The sequence below is a fragment of the Mchenga conophoros genome, linkage group LG4, assembly GCF_057382185.1.
Source record: "Mchenga conophoros isolate Kocher_MC1m ecotype Shallow Benthic linkage group LG4, M_conophoros_male_GT1.1, whole genome shotgun sequence".
NCBI classification, from domain to species: domain Eukaryota; kingdom Metazoa; phylum Chordata; class Actinopteri; order Cichliformes; family Cichlidae; genus Mchenga; species Mchenga conophoros.
Window position 1 is genome coordinate 9,072,042 of NC_140529.1, and position 20,711 is coordinate 9,092,752.

General features: G+C 40.6%; 2 protein-coding genes across 2 annotated transcripts in view; one reads left to right on the forward strand and one right to left on the reverse strand.

Annotated features, from left to right (window-relative positions):
• The window catches only part of igf2bp1 (insulin-like growth factor 2 mRNA binding protein 1), a 47,658-nt gene extending 38,711 nt beyond the window's left edge, over window positions 1–8,947 (forward strand). The window contains exons 5-15 of the mRNA XM_085270243.1: window positions 66–129; window positions 436–729; window positions 1,051–1,185; window positions 1,301–1,423; window positions 1,588–1,723; window positions 1,958–2,080; window positions 2,191–2,307; window positions 2,503–2,577; window positions 2,687–2,818; window positions 2,933–3,046; window positions 3,812–8,947. Of these exons, the coding sequence (XP_085126369.1) occupies window positions 66–129; window positions 436–729; window positions 1,051–1,185; window positions 1,301–1,423; window positions 1,588–1,723; window positions 1,958–2,080; window positions 2,191–2,307; window positions 2,503–2,577; window positions 2,687–2,818; window positions 2,933–3,046; window positions 3,812–3,967 (1,469 nt within the window). The 3' untranslated portion in view covers window positions 3,968–8,947. The remainder of the gene's footprint in view (window positions 1–65; window positions 130–435; window positions 730–1,050; window positions 1,186–1,300; window positions 1,424–1,587; window positions 1,724–1,957; window positions 2,081–2,190; window positions 2,308–2,502; window positions 2,578–2,686; window positions 2,819–2,932; window positions 3,047–3,811) is intronic.
• A 3,836-nt stretch (window positions 8,948–12,783) lies between these two features.
• prr15la (proline rich 15 like a) lies at window positions 12,784–20,366 on the reverse strand. Its single transcript, XM_085270244.1, has 2 exons — window positions 19,882–20,366; window positions 12,784–15,597 (listed from the first exon to the last, which is right to left on the reverse strand). Exon 2 carries the CDS (start codon window positions 15,567–15,569, stop codon window positions 15,219–15,221), a length of 351 nt encoding a protein of 116 aa, XP_085126370.1. The 5' UTR covers window positions 15,570–15,597; window positions 19,882–20,366; the 3' UTR covers window positions 12,784–15,218.
• Window positions 20,367–20,711: the final 345 nt, after the last annotated feature.

A 20,711-nucleotide genomic window follows, 5' to 3' on the forward strand; every position in this document is an offset into this window, starting at 1 on the left:
TGCTGTTTAACCTGGTAATGAAACAAGTTACAATGTATTCAGACTTCCTCTTTTCTTTCTTTCAGTCAACACAGATAGTGAGACCGCAGTGGTTAATGTTACCTATGCAACCCGCGAACAAGCCAGGCAGTAAGTTGCTCATCTTAATATTTTTCCATCTCTTGTTCTTTCCACAGTCTTTTGAATTTTGGTCCATTTTGTGTATAACAAACCGCTAAGGTGTGTGTGAAAAGTTGAATCATGACTTTGTGTAGCATTTGTTGCAAAATCTACCTGCAAAGAGTCTGTTGTTATGCTCTAATTAATTATGTATTGTATATATATATATATATATATATATGTGTATGTATATGTTTGTCGCGGTGACCTCTTAAAACTGTGCCGTGTCGATAATCAAAGTAAATATGACTTACTGCTGCTGTGCTGGGTCCTCAGAGCCATCCAGAAGCTGAATGGATACCAGTTTGAAAACAATGCCCTGCGTGTCTCCTACATCCCCGATGAAACCTCTGAACTGGAGGGAGGCCAGCGGGGGCCTGATAACGGCCGGCGACCTGGCTACGGGCCCCGGGGCGGACCCCGCGGTGGGTCCCCAAATTCTGGGATGCCCTCCAAACCTCCACATGCCGACATCCCTCTGAGACTGCTGGTGCCCACACAGTACGTTGGCGCAATCATCGGCAAGGAAGGAGCCACCATTCGTAACATCACCAAGCAGACACAGAGCAAGTGGGTAACAGCGTGATGGGTTTATTTCACACTTAATGTATGATCTGTAAGATAGTTTGATGGATGGATGAGAGCATTCTGATATGAAACCTTTTCCTAAACACTCCAGATTAAATGTATGATTTTAAATGCTCAAATTTAAAAGTTTGATATCTATTGCTCTTAGAAAGAAAAATCTGCTTTCATAACTGTATCGAGACACTCTGGTTCTTGTTAAAAAAATGCTTTTTTTAACATTTTAAAACTCTGCTTTTGAGCTTTTTCCCTGTGTCAGAATTGACATACACAATTCCATGTGTGCATTTCTTTCTGTTGCTGCAGGATTGACGTCCACCGCAAGGAGAATGCGGGTGCTGCTGAGAAGCCCATCAGCATTCACTCTACCCCTGAGGGCTGCTCAGCTGCCTGTCGCATGATCCTGGACATCATGCACCAGGAGGCCAAAGACACTAAGACGTAAGTTATCATAGTGATCCAGCACGGTAACAACCTAATGCAGTAAAACTGATCCTGGAGCTGATGAGTTCTCTATAGCAGCAAGCATGAAAATAACAGTGGGTTCCACTTGCAGTGCTGATGAGGTCCCTCTGAAGATCATGGCTCACAACAACTTTGTTGGGCGGCTGATTGGGAAAGAGGGACGCAACCTGAAGAAAATTGAGCAGGACACGGATACCAAGATCACCATTTCCCCGTAAGACACACACCAACTTGTGGTTGTGTATTAGCTGAGGTGAATGATTTATTGATTTAAAGCACAGAAAGACGCCTCACTGCAGCTCACCCATGAGCAGATAAAATTTCTAGTTGAGCCACATCAGTGAGTAACACCTCGCCGTGTGCCGTCTCTGTGTGCAGTCTCCAGGACCTGACGCTGTATAATCCAGAGAGAACCATCACAGTTAAAGGCTCCATCGAAGCCTGCTGTCAGGCTGAGGTGGAGATCATGAAGAAGGTCAGGGAGGCTTACGAGAACGACATCGCAGCGATGAATGTGAGTGCACGCTCACAGAAAACTGGAGGGGAGCCCAGCGACGGACTTTGAACTCTGTGAACTTATGATAGCAATATGATGGCGAGGCTGTTTGAATCGTATTCAAATAATGTCAGTAGTACAGCACAAGTACGAGAGATGTGCTTTTTTTCTTTGTGTTGGTTCAACACTAGAACCAGCCCACCTATTGTAACTGTCATTGCGGTTTCTTACCTACGCTGTCCTTCTCTGCAGCAACAGACACATCTGATCCCTGGCCTTAACCTGGGTGCTCTGGGCCTTTTCCCTTCTTCCTCCAATATGCCCCCACCACCACCTGGAAATGCAGTTGGTGGCACCCCCTACGGCTGCTTTGGGGTAAGATTACCTGAGAGATCAGCTGATTATAGTTTTCTTTCTTTTTTCTTTTTAAAAGACTGTTGCTATTTATTTAATGGGATTTTCTTGGCTTTGTTTTTTTTTTTCAGGCTCCAGAACAGGAGACGGTCCATGTTTACATCCCAGCACAGGCGGTGGGAGCAATCATTGGAAAGAAAGGACAGCACATCAAACAGCTGAGCCGCTTTGCTGGAGCCTCCATTAAGGTGTGTTGATAAACAGATGCATCTTGTAAACACTTTTCAGGGGAAAAATACTTTGTTTGCATCTGCAGAAAGGTATTTTGAAAATACTAATATTTCCTTTTCCAAATACTGCTAGATGGTGAGGACTACAGAGCATTTACACTTCTCAAACCAAACACTGAGATTTGAATAATGTATTTCTTGTATCTCCTTCAGATCGCACCAGCTGAATCTCCAGACTCCAAAATGAGGATGGTGATTGTGACAGGACCCCCTGAGGCTCAGTTTAAGGTAATCACTGATAGTCATTTACCTCTTTTGTTTGAGATAATATCCCTGGTTGGTGGAACAACTGGTTGTTGAAAAGTGTTAACCTTCTTTTGTTTGCCCTCTCCTCCAGGCTCAGGGCAGAATCTATGGCAAACTGAAGGAAGAGAACTTCTTTGGGCCAAAGGAAGAAGTCAAACTTGAGACTCACATCAAGATGGCAGCTGCTGCTGCAGGAAGAGTGATTGGCAAGGGAGGCAAGACGGTAAGCCACAAAACCGTATACGTTGGTGTACTTCCAGTAGTAACATATTCTGCACATCAGGGTGCTTTAATTAAGGACTGTTGCTGCCGCACTAACCAAGTCTCGTGTCTCCAGGTGAACGAGCTGCAAAACCTGACAGCAGCTGAGGTGGTGGTTCCCAGAGAACAGACACCTGATGAAAACGACCAGGTCATCGTCAAGATCAATGGGCATTTCTATGCTAGCCAGGTACACCTTTACTGTTTTGTAATGTGCTCATATATCATGTTCTCAACAAACTGTTCTATGGTTATGAACTATGAAGTATCACTACTGCTACAATGACCTTTGTAATGTGTCATTTTAATTGTTTTGACACATAATTAGGTCTCAGTTTTTGTTTGCAGGTATTTTTCTTTGACTCTCATAATCCAAAAAGTGTGAGTGTGAGACAAATTCAGTGACCACTTCTAATTAGCAATGATGGAAAAAAAAGAAAAAAACCTCTCTGATTGGTTGAAATTTGAACTCACATCTAGGTGGTGCTAATGGTTACTCAGTGCCCTGTTGCGTATTTAACACCTCATACATTATAACACATTCATGGCTTAGTCATATTTATTTTATTCAGCACTGTATGCTCGCTATGCTAAGCTATGTTAGCTTAGCTACCAAAAAGATGTTAGCATTTATAAGTAGCCAATGGCATGTGATTGTCTTCCTGCATTTATGAGGTTAAGTATCTGTGCTAACATTGATTCATTTTAATGGTGCATATGTTCATGCTGCTGATACTCAGAAAGTTCATCTTCTTGTCATCCTTGATTGTCTAAAATATCATTTTTGTGTACTTGAACTTTTTCTTGATGCCTTCTAAAAACCTAAAATTGACCAAACTCTGAAGTCGCAGTTTTGTCTGCTATATCTAATGTGTTGCTAACTTTGTCTCCCTGCAGCAGGGGAAAAAGGCGTAACTTATGCAGCTCATCTTCTCAACTCTGCTCTGTCTCCTAGCTGGCCCAGAGAAAGATCAGAGACATTCTGACCCAGGTCAAACAGACACAGAAAAGCGGAGTTGGCATGGGCCCTGGCCCTCACTCGCCGGGCTTCACAGAGATGGGCAGACCTACGCAGGGACTGACTCAGGACCACCAGCCACGCAGGAAGTGAGGGGTCCCCGCACCCTTCTCACATGCCGCGGGCCCCCTGCCTGACGGAAGGACAGACAGACAAATGCACGAACGGATAGACGGACGGATACATGAGAGCGACACACGGACCCAGCGAGAGACAGGGAGAGATATAAAGAGGGAGAGAGTACGCCCAATAATCACAGAGAAAGACAAAGAACAAAGACGAGTGAAATCAAAAAGATGAAACAAATAATAAAAACAGGATTAAGAAAAAAGAAACAGAACAGAGATCAGATTCCAGGCCAGAAGAGAAACTGAGTGAGGATGGTGGGATGAGGGTAAGGAGGAACATGGAGAGAGAGGGTATAGTTTCCTCCTAGTGTGCCTCGGTATGGCTGCAGCCAGCTCCTCATCTGCTCTAACTTTATGGGATCCCACCCAGATAAGTCGAAACAACATGGCCGACTTTATTCTCCATGTATGGATGAAGCAACGCTATGGTGGGTTCCGATTTATAGCAGATCTGCGTTTCCCAGGCACACTAGCAGGTGCCTTCTTGTCCTATCGCCTCCAAGAGACCTCTCCAACCATCTGCAGTCAGTCCTATATTTTAAAGGTGGTTTTTTTTTAACATAGAGATATATGTATAGAAATGTTTTATTCAGAGCTATTATTAATAGAATGCAGTGAGGTGGAGCTGGGAGAAGGAACAGGGGAACTGCTGTAGTGGCACAGGAGGATAGGTGCGGGGTCTGGCACTGCCTCGCCCGCCCCTAACCTACTGGCCAAATGAGAGCGTAGAAGAGGGGCCGCAGATGTTAACACTGCTCTTTTAAAACCTTTCAGGATAGTAGAGAGATTAAAAGGAAAAAAGAGAAAATATGAGGTTGTAAATATATAATCTTCATGTAAATGTAAAAAAAAAAAAAAAAAAAAAAAAAAAGCTGCGCCTGGCCGCCTTGCCTTTCCTCTTTAAAAAAAAAACGAGGACGTCTTCTCTATTTTTCTTAGTCCCTTGCCTGTACTGTGTAGCATCATTTAGCCTACAATAAGGCTCGGGGCTGGGGAGGCACTGAAGATGCCCTTCCAATATTTAGCTATGTGGCGGAAGGCGCGGCAAGAGACAGTAACGGGAGTGGAGGTCGCAGCTGGTCCTGCAGTTCTATTGCAGCGGCTTAGCTCGCGTGTTAGATTAAAAAAACAAAAAAACAACTGCCAGCAGCTGTGCTCGCTGGCGAGCGACCTGCACCCCAAACGGCATATTTTATATATATTATATATATATGATATGTGAGTTAGCCCGGCCCCTGGTGTGAATGTATTGACGGCTTTGCTTAACAAGTATGAGTAAGTGTGTCAGCGACAGACATTATGCTCATTACGTTTGTGCAGAAAGTCAAGGTCAGTCTCGGACGGAGAGTCGGGTGCTTCAGCCATCCCTGCGTTTTTTCTCTTAAATAAAAATGCCTTTAATGTCTGCAGTGATGAAGGCAGTCCGAGGCTGATCTTGGTCGAGCACGAAAAGCAAAGTCTTCCATAGCTCCTTGCCTTGAGCTCAGCAATGGTAATGTCGTTATGAAGGGAGCAGCTTCCTCGTTCTCTCTCCCTGTCTGCTGAAGGCCTGTGGGCGGAGCCTCCAGACCCTGCCTGCGTATGATAATGAGGGGCGGGGTCGATGCTTGGACGCTCTCGCCAAGATTAGAACAGATTAGAAAAGAAAAAGAAAAAACCTACCTCAGGGTAAAGTTACCTCAGTATTCCTTTTTTTGCTTGCTGGTCTTCTATATAATAGGAAAAAAATTGCTGAGAGTCCTGAATATTTTTTTATTTTTTTAAGAAAAATTTTTTTTTTCTTTTTAGGTATTGAGTTATGGCTTTGGTAGTTTTTTTTTTCTTCCTTTTTTGTGTTTTCTGGTGTGATGGTTGAATGAGTTCAGGATGACAAAGATGCTGTTTTCTTTTTTCCTAAGTGGAGAGAGATCGGTCTGCTGGTGTAGAGAAGAAACGGGTCCCATTTTTCCATCTTTTGGGGGGAAACATGCTCGGTCTTCCTGACGTGTGAGTGGAGCCTCTGTAGTCTGAAACAGAGAAATGGCCAAAAGGGAGTTATGTTTAACTCGAGAGAGGATCCTCAAGTGCACATGGTGACCAAGCTCGCCACCGGGGTAATCGGATAACCTTTGTGTCATACCCCGTTCCTGTGGCTTCTGGCCTGCCGTGTGCCCTGAAATACCCTCCTCTCCTCGTCTTATTTTGACGACATTGCCACGAAGCGCCAAACATTATGAGACTGCTTTACAGACCTGCAATATTGGCATATGAAAATGCGACCTTTCTCACCTGGAGGTTGGGACTTTAAATATTAGCGGTCCACCTACAGAGTAGCTGTACTGTGTCAGGTGTTTTACTTACACACAGGAACTAGCTCGGACTTCTCTGAATGTGAATATTTATTACCTGTGCACTGACCGTGCCACCTCAGATGCTCCCTGTTGGCTACACGTGTGCTTGTTGTGTGTATGTGTGAATGCAGGCGCGTCTGTGTTCGCTGGTTTTAAATGTTCCTTTTTTAAAAGTCAGGGGATGTGTTTGGGTGATGTGGTTGAGGAAAAAATAAGCAGATAAAAGTAGGATGAGAACCCAGTGGAGAAAATCCACAAATCTTTTAGAGGAAAAAGATGGGAGCTACAGCAACGCAGCTGGGATAATATTCTAACCTGTACATAACATGTTCGAAATGTGATCTCTAACCTTTTGTACTTTTGGAGAAAAAAACCTTAAAAATCAAAGTGGGAAAGAACCATCAGACAGAAAGGTTGCGCTTAGCCAAGTTGCGGAAGGACACTGCCAAATAACTGTCTTTTTAATGTCTTACCTGTGCTTGGTACAAGCTTAATCGGCTACCCCACCAGCTCATCAACAAACAGGGAAAAATCTATTCCACCTCGTCTGCGCTTGTATTTTTGCCCAGAGGCGCTAACGTCACAGCTCGACTCTGTTAAGTTTCCACCTCTTTCTAAACCACAGCGCTCCGTTCACAGCCACCAACATGCTATTCAGGATTCATCCCTCAGCCTGCGGGCTTCTGGAGTGGTTCGAACGACATTTTTTTATTTTTCATTCTTATTTAGTACAGCAAGCTTTGTTTGGAAGTGACATCTGGGGACGTACTGTTGCACTAATCGATTAAATATTTCAGCAAACAACTGAGAACATCTGATGCAAATCTAAAAAAACAAAAACAGTGGATGGTGAGGAGTCAGAGTTTTCTCCCTTCTTGCTCTTTCACACCACGTTTTCATGCTTTGTCGTTGCTCTTCTGTCCTCTGGTAGAAGAGTGATTTTGGAGTGGGCGGGAATGTAAGGGTCCCTTGCCCTCTCTTGCGCTGGTCTCCATTGTGTTCGTTTTGCTCGCTTCTGTTCAAAAACGTTTTTCTTTATTTTTCCCAGAATCCACACTCTGAGTCTTTATTGGAAAATAGTTGAATTTCACCCCATCTTATTGTTTAGCTTTTTTTAATGCAGAAATCTACAGCTACTTAATGAGACGAAGTACTAACATGTAGCTCAGTATGTCACAGTGACTGTGCCAAACAAACAGGAAGGGGCGGAGTCCAAAATGCAGTATAGAGCCACGTTAAGCAAATGAGCTCACTGAGAAGGACTTGAAGTATTTTAGAACTCAGGTGAAGTTTCACCTGAACCCTTCTTGTCTCGTTACGATAGAGAGACGACAGTACAGTTTAAACTGAGGCGCGCCCGTGCCGCTCGCCACGCCCCCGTGCCGCTCGCCACGCCCGCTCTGTAAGTAAGAATGTAGAAAGAATGGCTCACACAAATTGCAGCCGGAGACAGAGACAAAAATCATTTATTTCTTCATTTTCATCTGGTTTTCCTCTCTGTTCTGTTTTTTTTTATTGCAATTTGAGTGATTGAGCCAATAAGTTGTATCAGCTAGTGGACAGAGTTTGGTAGTGAGAGGTGCCACGTGGTATAAAAACAGTATCATTGCCAGCACGCTAACATTTGAGTTAAAACCGACACGGTTTCTAACATTGTTTAAAGGACCATACCAGTGTTTCAGACATGTTTACCTGTTGCTTGTGTGCTTGTTATGGCTGACCATTTTCTACAACGTTTCCCCACTGGTTTCATTTCACTTTGATATAGAGCTCCAAGAAGAAAGGCAAACCTACTGACAAACAGTTATTTGGGGCATCCAAAAACATCCTCTCATAAGTCTAATATTCATAACAGTCCCTGTTCTTGTTATGACTTCTGGGAGAAGGTTTAGCTGTTTGCGCCACCTTTGCCCGTCTCTTGAGCAAGTAGATGGTGAAACCTCATGTGGCTTGTATGAATTAGTCACTGATGTCATTTTGTAACCTATAAAAGATTCAGCCCTAATATTGGTTCCAAAGTCACATATTTTCACAACTTACCAGAGCCAGAATTTTGCTTTTGTTGCTACGCGATCACAAAGTTGATGCTGTGGGCCAAAAAAGCAAAACTGTGAGCTGAAAGAAGCTAAAATGCTCCTGGTGATGAGTCTTGGCTGTGTCACACGTAGTTATTTGAGTTACGCCTGTCGTACTTTAAACCCGGCATGCTTTAGAACATGGTCAGCACTGATGAGAAGCACACGCAGTAAACTGGCAAAACAGATCCTGACTGGTATTGCCCCTTTCCGACCGAAAGGAAATTCCGACTTGAGTAAACTTATCTTACCTGATCAAAAAACAGACAAAAGACGCACACACACGCACACACACACACGCGCACATACACATACTGACTCCAGGATGGGCAGAGTTTGCTCTAAAACAGCACAAACTCCTCCATGTTGTGTCCCTAACACTTCCCCACCTCTTACCCCTCTGTCCGTCAGCAGGAATGGGGCTTTGACAATTCAGAAACAGAATCTGACAGAGGGACTCCTTTCCCAAGAAGGAAACACAAACAAACAAACAAACAAACAAACAAACAAACAAACAAACAAACAAACAAACAAACAAACCTCTTGACACATAACTAGGAACGCTACCTCAAAACACAAGCAAACTCAGCTAGAAGATTGTCTCTTGTTGGTTTGTTCAAAGAAAAAAGTAAGAGCGAGCAGTCAGACAACAAAGTGACAGTGTTTTAGTACAACCCCCCCCCAATTCTTGGACTTTATTAATTTATTTTTCAGCTTTTTGCAATTGTACCTCTTCAGCTTAGAGATGGGACTGTAAAAGTAAATGCAAAAAAATAATAAAATAAAATAAAAAATACATGAATAAAAAAGAGAAAACACACACACACACTCACTCTATGGACACATTGTGATGCAGGGTGACATGAGCCAGACGGGATGAAGATTTTCTTCATGCGTAGGGAGGAAGTGAGCCAGTCATAGCAGGGCGTCAACTTGTTGACCTGGGAAAGGTGTTTCAGTTAAACTGCTCAAAGCTACCGATGCTACTCACTAACCCTACTTCACATCACAGCTTAAGACAAACTTCAGTTCTTCTGCTCATCTCGCTCTGACCACACACTAAAATTACTCGTAACCCTCCCTCGGCTCTGCCCTGCTGCTCACCTCCCAAATCAAGGGGCACAACACCTATAACCATGTAATTATTTTGTTGATCTACCTCTTAGGAAAAGGAAAAAATAGATAAATGGTAAAAAAAACTTTTGAAAAAGGACACAAAATAACTAAAAAAAACAAACAAAAAAAGTCATTTGAAAGAAATATAGGTAAATAAATAACTGGGTAGTGGCATCTCCATATACTGTAGTGGATAGTCTATTAAAGGAAAAAAACGTACTTCTTCCAAAGATGATTTTGTTTTCTTTCTGCATTCTGACTTGTATTTGAAATGGAATATTAAGGAAATTGGGAGATGGAAACTCTTGCCACCAATTTTTAATTTTCTTCTGTAACAACCCAGCATAAGAGATTTCTTTATCCAATTTGCATTTTATGTAGTTTGTTTCATTAAGCTTTCTTTAACTTCAAAATATTCTTTTGGTTGACTTTACATTTTTCTCTCTTCTTTATGACAGCAGATTGAATCTCTTGTGTTTGGGTGCATTTAGCATTTTCTTTCTCTCTGTGAAAAACCTACATGAGTTAGTGCCCTGCAAGGACCTTCTATGCCGACTGATGATTTATTTTCAATTCCAATGAAAAGCAAAAGGACCTGTTGTTTTAGCTGATAATGTAGGTGTAGCTGGAAGGAGGGAGGTCCTCTGTACTGAGCTGGATCTAGAATAATCACATTTTGACCTAACCTCAAATTAATAAAAAAAACCCATCTCACTGTTGACTGCGCAGCCTGAGGCGACTCCTTGCTCATCAGGAGTGTCAGGTCTTCCCTCCTTCCAGCAGATGGCACCGTTGGTCTTTACAGTATATGGACTTTCACCTTCTGCCTGCCTGATTCCTTTAGTCGTCATCAACACTTGTTTTAAACTCCTTGTAAACAAAACAGAGCATAGATATGAATGTGTTATTAAAAGACGAGAGAACTGACCTTCTTGGCTTTTTGTCTTTTTGTGTGGCCTTCACAAAATCTGACACATTATACAAAGACAATGAATGATTTGTCTAATGTGGTGAGATTTTGAGGATTTTTACAGCTGTTCATACCTGCGCAAAAGCCTTGAGCCATTTAAAAAATATAATTTATATTTCATTGTGATTTCTTTTTTTTTTTTTCTTAAGTGGTCTTCAGCTGTAGTTCTCAAGGCATTCTCAAAATTGTTTGCTTTTTCATTGGACATTGAGGTTTGTTTGCTAGTCCACTTAACACCAACCTATGAACTATTCAAGTATAAAAAAGACACCTAACCCAAATTTTCTCTGCATAAGAAATGGGCAAAGAACCAATTTTAAGTTGCATCTTTAGGTACTTCTAAAATAAAGTGACTTCCAAGTGACTTCTTCAGTCTCAGCTGACTGCAGGTTTCCCCAGTAAACGGTGTCTTTGAGAACCTTTGACCTCACAGCCTGTTGTTCATTCAGTTGACTAGTTTTAGTCATTCTGCAAGTGTACTGTTTATAAGGTTGTAAATAACTTTATAAATAACTTTTATTACATTTAGTTATTTGTTTACAATATTTACATGTTTATTATATACGTATTTTACTGCTATTACTACTATTTTGGGAAAAAAAATCAAAGTTGAAATTTTCAAATGTCTTTACAATGTTGGGTAATTACCACAAAATAATGCTAGAATGGCTGAAATAATGTGATTTATTATTATTTATGATCCTTCATAAATTGAGTCTGGAGGTGTAGACTTGTGTACTACATATGTACATGGTTTCTAGCCATGTACATAAAACACAATTAGTCATAGCAGCAGTGTCCGTCTCTGCTGTATTGATGCAGAGGGCACGAGTTTGTGGAAGCAGCTATGTATTTTTGGATTAGGATTGATATTAAGTTTGTGATAATGATTCAGTTTGGTATGTAATTACGTTCAACAACAATGTATTTTTGACTAAATTATTATTTTTACGTCCTTTAATGAAATAACCCTAAAAAATGACAGTACCTTTTAAGGAAGGGAAATGGGCACAAAAGGCTGAGGTATGCCTTATTACACATAATCTGGAATGAAAATCAGTGGGAACATCAGAGCGATGAATCCAACTTTTAATTTTTTGTTTAAAATTCTCTTTAACACACAGAGGTAAGGAGAGGGGAACAGCAGTGTCTACAAATGTAAAACAGATGTCTATAGATGCTCATGAGTGGGGATCGTGTCATAATTGATGGAATTATGAGCACAAATATTGATCCACTTGAAAACATCTGATTGCCTTTAAATTTCGGCATGATAATGAACCCAAACTTACTGTCAATGCAATGAAGGCATAGCTGTGATGAAAAAGACACAGTGGAACGCTATCAGTGACACACTGACCTCCCCAGAGTTCGGATCTCACCATCACTGAAGCAGTGTGGGATTGTCTTGGCAGTGAACAAAACAAAAAACAGACAGCAATCAAAGAAGAACTTCAGAACGTCTTACAAGAACCCTGGAGAACTACTAAAAGCAAGACCAAAGATCGTCTACGAGAGTTCAGGCTGTGCTGAAGAATAAAGACGGTCATGCTGCCTTTTCAAGCTGCATGCATGTTTGCTCATGTTTCAATAATCTGCTGCAAGCCTCACCAAATGATAAAGGAATGAGGTGCAACAACTTTGTTTAATTTTAATATTTTCTACATTTAAATATCTGTAAAGACTTACTGTTATACCTGACCTCCTGTGTACATATTAAAGGTGTTTAAACTAAAAATGTCAAATTTACTCTTCTAGACATGAAGGTTATGCATAAGGTCAATAAGGAAGCTCTGTATTCACTCATCTCTCTGCTCTCCCAGCTGTCCGACTGCTAGTCGAAACCTTTACATCACTTCCTACGTGTAAGACTCGATGCTTTATTGCTGTAGTCCAGTCGTCTTTCCTCCTACCTTCTTCAAGTCAATCTGAATACTTTAAATTGCACGTCTCATTCTCTTGCCTTCAGTCTCTCTCATGTGTCCTTCAGCAGTGAAGGACCTTCCTTACACTTCTTTTTCTTCTTCTTCTTCTTGTGATTTTAAAATGCTGCCAAATTATAACACTGGATTCATTATACTGCTGCAAAACCAAACATGCAAATGGTCCGTTTATTATGCCTTTAACCACTAGCGGGCATAATTTTATCAAACAATGTCACACTCTTTATGACGTTTCATTTTGTATAACTTTTTGAATAGCTGTCGAGGACGATTCTGTAAAAATAAATAAATAAATGAATAGTTGCACAGCTGATAGCACTACCCACCACAAAAGCAAATCATTTGGGGGTTAAAAGTTGCAGGTTTTATTCATATAGCAATTATTTATATTACAAATGTATAATAGCAATGCCAAGTACCAAAATCAGGTGATTACAGTCGAATCAGTTGCAGAATTGAACTGAATAAAGAACTGAAGGATACCATCTTAATATCACACAAAGTTAAAACTAAACACTACTACTGAACAGACTAAAAGTCGATGTTTGCAGTGTAGATGCTATAAAAGAAATGAGCACTTTTCTGAAACAAGCTTCTTAAGTCAATTGCAAGCTCCTTTTTATTCTATTTTTGTGGACACAACACCTTTCAGGGTTGCTGGCCTTTCTTGAAATAGAACAATAGAAAGAAGAAGAAAAAAAGACCAGCAGGGCTCACCTGTTATATGCCTTTAAACAGGCAAATGTTCTCATGAAAACCAACGATGAGCAGCGGCTGAACAGTGAAATTCTATTTTGAGTTAAACAATGGCACCCTCTAGTGGGCGATTCTAGGAAAAGCGTGTTTCTCCAGCTAAAATGATAAGGCAATACTTGAGTCAGAGTTGGATGTGTTCCTCTGTTGGATAACAAATGAGATGAAATGAATGTGTGGGTGTCCGTGAGCACCTCAATAATGTCTGTTCAGCATGCTCAATGTTCTTACTCCAGGTTTGCTGGTTTAGTAAAATACATGAAGAAACATGATTTAAACTGGAACTATTTAGACACTCCTGCTAAATGAGCTTTATCAACACCCCCCCGCCCAGGAAACAAAAACAAAAAAAATCACACACAAACTATATTGCTTAACAGATAAACTATAGATCTACAAAGAAAAAAGGAAAACATGAAACAAGCATTCTTTACTGCTACACATTGGACAAAAATCAGGACATATTCAAATTCATTGCAAGGACACAACTGCCTCGTGGTGTCCAGTGTCCAGAAAGTTGTCAGACAGTCACGTTTCTTCTCAATTCTAGAACATTCATACATGTGTATCACACCTGAAATATGTCCCGATGAGTTTGGAGAATTGGTCGAGAGCGAAGCTCAACATGCTAGCTATTCACCACAACTTATCGCACCAATGACATTAAAATTTTCCTTCTGTTTCCTCACTACTCGGCTGCATCTTCTCCCTCAGTGTTAGATCTGGGAAAGAGTACGCTGGTTTCACTTAAAGAGCTTTATGAAAAGGGTAAACAATTTAAGTGAAAAAGCTTCATAAATTGTTACTAATTACTAGTTAACCCCCCCATAATTTACAAGTTCCTGCATTTCATTTTTATAGACATTAGCATCAGTGACTTCTAACATCTGCCTTCAAACTTCTGGTTGATATGGTCAGTTGTGGAAATTCAGAGGTGAACGTTCCCCAACATTTAACTCAGTGTGAAGAGTCTGAAGTCTGAAGAGTGTGGGGTCATTTCTTTTTAAAGAAACCATGGTGGATTTCAGTCCTGTAGCCACTAACTTTACTGGTTCCATTGTTTGACCCAGTAGTTCTGTTGTGCTTTAATGGTGCCAAATTTTGATTCTAGTAGAATTTGTTTTGTTTTATGTCAATAAAACCATACAAACAAACAAACAAACAAACAAAAAATTGATAATTTTGTTTGAAAAACAGAAACAAAACAATGTGGTTCCACATTTCTATTGGAAAGAAGTAATATCCACATATTGTTTTAGTTTGTTGAAATCTGAAATATCTGCTGATAAACTATAACGTGGTGGTAAAAGAGAAAAAGAAATTCTTTAAAGCCAGTCTGGGAATTCTTATTTGAACCAGTCATTTGATGAAGTGTTTCTTTGTGCCCATTATCATAGTGCAAAAGTTCAACTATAATTAAATGCATTCAATGCAACACATGAAGGAAAAAAGAGAGAAAACTTTTCATGGATATTTGATCACCGGGACCTGAAATGATATTAATTTGAAAAACTATTTATTGCACTACTAGTATCACCACTCAGTGGGTCTGGTTTGTTAAAGCATTGAACTAAATATGCTATATGACACATTTACGCTGTCATAGCTCGTGTTCTATCCAGTTTCTGCTTGGAGCCTGAGTTAAAGACACATTGCTGTGTAGATACAGTCCATGTGTGTGTCTGAGCTGAACTGTAGTCCAGGTGATCCAGTGGTGTTTATAAGGTGATGAGGCAGGGTTTCGACTAAAAACAGAGACTAGACTAATGGACTAAACAGTTGTTCAAATCCCTGCAAACACTTTTTGTCCTACTATCAGCAGCATATGTTTGACAATCACCAAAGCTGAAAACAGACTGAAAGTGCCTCAAGATACAGATCTACCAGAGATCCTTGGCTGGATTTTGTGTTGTTTTCCTTTCCTTCTTGTTGACTGATTGGACCGTTTGAACAGGGTATGTATTTTTTTCTCTCATAAATGCGTCTGCGTTAGTCTTTACATGTTTGTGAATCTTCATCTGTGTAATGTTCACTTCTCAGCCTTCTGGTTCTCATCCCTGGCAGGGCCACTCCCAGGAAATATCTCTGGGTTTTCCGCCAGTGTGGCTCTCACTCTTTTCTTCTCCTTAAACCTCCCAGAATGTGACACTTTGACGTGACGCCCCTTACTGGCTGTCGTCTTGTCCACGATCTTCCCCAGTCGGGCTTCCAGCTGGGCATCTTCTGTTTGGGCAGCAGCTCCTGAGGCTGCACTTGAACGATGCTGACTGCTGGGTGAGTTGGACACAAATTCTGGAGAGATTTCATACAAAACCTTTGGTTGGGATTTTTTTCTCCTCATAAAAGTGAGCTTCCACCAGCCTGTCGATGACTCTGCCATGATGAATAAAATGTGGGGTGGAATAAACCTTAAGAGAAGAAAAAAAATTAATTAGGATGGCTATAAGAAAACTAGAGACTCGTTAATTTGTTATAAATAATTGTATTTAATAAGAATAATGTGCATGTGTGGGTAGTAATTTCTGTTTATATGTGTGTTTGACTGTGTATCTAAACACTTTCTGCCCATGGCATTGTTAATATTTCAGTGTAATCCAATAGTTTCCACATTTCGTGGATACGGACATACTCATATTACTATATGTGCGTGTGCCTGCATGTCTGTGTAAAAAAAGCTGAATAAGAAGGCAAACATATAGGAAGTCATTGTGATTAATCCCCAGTGGGTGTGTGTGGGGTGTGTGCATGTCTGATGTCAAATGATATGTTACAGCTTTATCGTGTTCCTGGCTGTTTGTTCAGTGTGATTTTTGGAGTCATGATGAGCTGACAAACGTGACATGTGCGCTGTAAACTTCATACATACAGTGTGATTAATCCATGAATTATGGCACTAGTAGATTAAACAGTAACAATCACAATAATATTAATAATAACAGTAATACTAAACAGAGTGCAGGTCTATAGTAAATCTTACTATACTTTACTGTTAGTAAATAACCATTCTGGCCCAGATTGAAATATTTACCTATAATAATGACTGATTGGATTTGCTGTTAAAGTTACAATTGATATACTTAAGGATGGGAATTGAGAACCAGTTCTTATAGAGCTTTGGTTCCCAGCAGTTCAGTTCCTTGGAATTGTTAGTCTGCCTGCTTATCAGATCTACTTGCACTTCGCTAGCCAAGAACCCAGAGTGATATTAAAAGTGACCAACCCCAGCCTAGCAGCCATGCACTGGACTTCAACAGCTAACAAACCGATAACCAGTCAGGTAGCAGCCTCCATTTCTATCTGTTCAAGTTTCTGCAGTAGAATCACTGGAAGTCTCAGTGGGCTTGTTTTCATCTGTGTTTTGTGTCGTCCACATTGTGTTAATACCCAAATACTAAGATCATGTGTGTGTCCTCATTAAGGAAGAAATAACCCCAACAGCAAGCTTGTTGCATTGTCGTCTCTATTTCTACCTGCTCATGTTTTTACAGTATAATTGCAGTTGCAGTCACTTTGGTTGGTTTGCAGCTTGCTGTGCATTGTCAGCCTTGTGTTTATACTTAATAACTAGATGGAGGAATTGAACTTGCTGTGAAGTTTGACCATCCTGCTGTGAAGCCAACAGTGCTGCCCTGCAATAAACCTGACATGGCATTTTCTTATCATTTAATCTTTACTGTTATACCTGCTGAAAATTAGCACGCTAATACTCTCATGTGTAACTTTAGACAGAGAGAAGCTAACTCCTTCCCATGGCACTCAGTGTTTATGCAAAACTAAGCTAATTTTCTTTTATCTGTGACTTTATTCTGTGTTTTGCATACAGGTTTGAGATTGGTACAGATCATTTATCCAATTCTCAGCAAAGCAAGAAATAAATCCAAACTATTCTTTGGCTTCAGTAGACTCTGATTAAAACTATGCAACAATATGTGGACAGTACAGGCGATATAGTGTTAAAGTCTCCTACATGATCAAATGGTTCCAGTGAGCATAATGATGGGCGTACTGGGCGGGGCAAAATACTATTAAATTTAATATAGGTAAAAGGGGAAAAACAGGAAATCACCCAGCTTGATTCACATTGAGGCCCCTTTTAAAAAAAATAATGTTCTATTATTTCGGCTTTAAAATGACCTATCAACTAAAGATCACCTAACTCTCCCAGCTGGCATGCAAACTGGCTGCAGGCCAGCTCCTGATCGCCTTGTGGCCCGAGGCAAGTTTTTCTCTCAGCTGAGCAAATAGAAACTGACCACATTGTTTTATTTTGTGTTCCGTTTCTTTTCTACTCGCTCACACACATGCCCTCTCTCTGTTTCAGGAGCATATGATACGCTCAGCTAACTGACTGTTGTGGAGCTTCTTTTGTCTCTTTTGATGTAGGTTCTATTCAGCTTTGAAGTGATAGCGAGCATCGACGTCTGAACCACCGTCTTTGAACACCTTTTAACTGCGGCAGCCAATTTCCTGCTTGTTGTTTAAATTTAAATCTTCTCTCTTTTTTTTGTCGGCTTAAACACGTATTTGTCACACAATTCCTCGATGCGTCCTCACAACCGGTAGCTCCGAATTTAGGTTATTCTTCTCATCAGGATAAATTGCAGTAAGCTTGGTGAGCCTCTGACTTTTGCTCTAGTGTGATCATCAGATCACATCCCTAATTATTCACATATTTTAAAACTGTCATCTGTAATTTATGCTAAATAACAAATACTGAGATGCTGAAAGAGGATGGTAAGCGTGGTAATGTTAAATTCAAGGCTTTTCCATTTATCTGCATTTGTGGCAATTCTAGAGTCTGTTGGGGCCCTAGGCAAAAAGTAACAGGGGCCCCTCCAAGAATTTATCACCATTGTCTGATGAATGCTGGTCAGAGGGGCCAGCGTTGGTTGTTTGATAATCATCGGGTCACAGCCTGCAGTGGTGGACACACTGAGAGGTTTAGTTTTGTTAAATCAGTCAGGTGGGCCCTGATCAGGTCTCTCCAACTGTAAGCTTCACACAGCCACTGCTGCAGTTTGTCTGCCTGCTTATTTTCATGCAGCACCTCTGTCTTTAAGGAATAACTGGCTGAATAAATCTTGACCTGATAATCCACTGGTCCTGAAAAAATGGGGGTAATTTATCAAGCTAGCTGATGAGATTAGTGAACTGATGTCACAGATGCACATTGTTAACCAATAAATGTTGCTGACTAAGCTAATGGCGGCCAAAGTCCAACTTGAGGCCTTAAAACAGGAGTCCAAAGACCCGTGATTGTGAGGATTCTCTGCCCTGTAATGTACACACAAAGTAGAGATTCATGCATTTAAAAGCAACTTCGTGGCACCAAATGGTCAAAGTCCACAAAGGAACCTTGAGGTAAAACAGTTCATCTAGAAGGGATCCTCTGCCAAGCTCAATGCTGTGAGTTTCAAATTGAAAGAAAAGGAAAATTAAGATTGAATGGGTTCTTCCTTTACTGATGCTCCACAATGCTCTATTCAGTTTGGCTTGGTGTCTGTTGTGTTGGCTGTTGTGTTGTAGGAAGAGCAACTGTCCTGTTAAATAACAAAATCATACATTTTTAGAAGATTTTTTGAACAGATTGGATCACTACTGTCACTGCAGATATGATGGTGCTCTGGGTGTAGTCTCTGCATTAATAGCCATAATGTTTACGATATGTGAGTGTGTGTGCGAGAGAGTATTGTACCTGGCAGGTACTAGACCAGAGTAGTGCTGTCAGATGATCACACAAAGCAGACATTAAAATGCATGTGCTTACAGCCACACTGTAGTTTAACAGCTCCAAGGAGCACATCTCTACAATCCAAGAACGCAAATGTTTTGTACAATCAATGAGCAGATTTATAGATGCACATATGTTATATATGTCCAGTAAACGTTGGCAAATTCAATGACAACTGGACTTTATGTGTGTGGATGAAATTGATAGCCAGCCTGACAGGCAGACGTACCTAAGAAACCAAAAACCCACAGATCACTGATGAATGTAACGCTTTTTTTAATGTATTGAATTAATCCAACTGGAACTTTTAATAGTCAAAGATTGAATGCAGGGTGAGAAAATGTCCGAAGCTCAGAAACATTTCCTGATTAATGCCTAAATGCTTACTAACAAAAAACGATGTTCCTGCAATTATCAGTGTTAAATAGCTTTGGGATAGCAGGGGAAAAACAAATGCGTGGTCTGAGCTCACACTCTTCTGCCTGTGGAAAACCTACAATGCCAACGTTTTCTCACATTGTTGGGTTTGTTTGCGTAAAAGTTAAGTCAAAACGTATTTTGGCAGTGTTGAGAAAATGACAATATTTGATCATTAAGTGAGAATCTGATACGGTGCTAATTTAAATAAAAAATTAAGCATTAACAATGTAGCCAAGCCTTGCTTGGAATTAGATGAAAAATAGAAAAAAATATTTGAAGAAAAATCTTTTTCTACTTCTTTTTTGTTTTCTAATCTTTATCCTGTTTGTCAAACATTAACTACTGTAATGACATTTGATAAAATGTATTACTTTAACAACGCAAGGACTTTAGAGCTGCTAACACCCACATGACAACGGCCACTTCTATTTTTTAAGTCTTCAGAAGGCAACGCGTACATGGCAACAATGCGCTGCAGCTGTCATTTTTTCAAATCTCAGTTTAGATATTTTATTAAAGGCAGAGATGATTCTGGACTCACCTGCTGTAGTTGTGTTTAGCAAGGTTCCCAATCACTTTCCAGCCTCTTTACTCCAGAATTTAGGCTTCCAGGCACAAAAGTTCAGCGTTCACTGTCCTGCTGACCTTTGTTTCACCGCCCTCTCAGACAGAAAGTGGGTCTGAGTTTACAAGGCCCAAGTTAATCATAAGCTGTCTTGGCAATCTGGCAGAAACATGGAATCTAATGTTTCACTTGACAGTTTTCAATCCTCGTTTCTTCATACAAGAGTGTCCGCAATCCATTTTGTTCCCGCACAACTACCCTAAGAAAGATTACACCTGCATCAGGAGGCCGTGTGGTTAAATGAGGACGTCTGACATCATCCACCCCGCTGAAGGTCTCTCTAAAAGGCTCCAACTCACAGACGATACAAGAACGAGAGCTAACTCACTCGTTCAGTCATGTCTTTGTGTTCATCTCTGTATTTCCTCCTTTTTTTCTGTTCACTGCTCTGTCTGTCTCTTCTCAGGTGGTGCATTACAGGTGCTGCAGTTGGCCCCTCCCACTGACACACACAGACTGCACTGTGTGTGTACAATATTAACCACATTTCACTTCCTGACCTTAAACTAACCTTCACTTTATCTCAGCCTACATCTTTCTCTTCAGGTTTCATAGAAAACTTTAAAACTGCCAAAGTATGTCAGCAAATAATGATCCAAATTTACTGATAACTTTCATGCAAAACATATATTTTGATTACCGTAGTCTAGCAATCAGTGTAATTATTATTTATTAACAATAATACCTATAATGTCAAACTGAAAGCTAGACTGACTCAAACATAACAAAGCTGGCTATTCATACTG

Coding starts and splice junctions, on each gene's coding strand:
- prr15la (XM_085270244.1), bottom strand. CDS start 15,569: ATGGCAGAGTCATCGACAGGCTGGTGGAAGCTCACTTTTATGAGGAGA.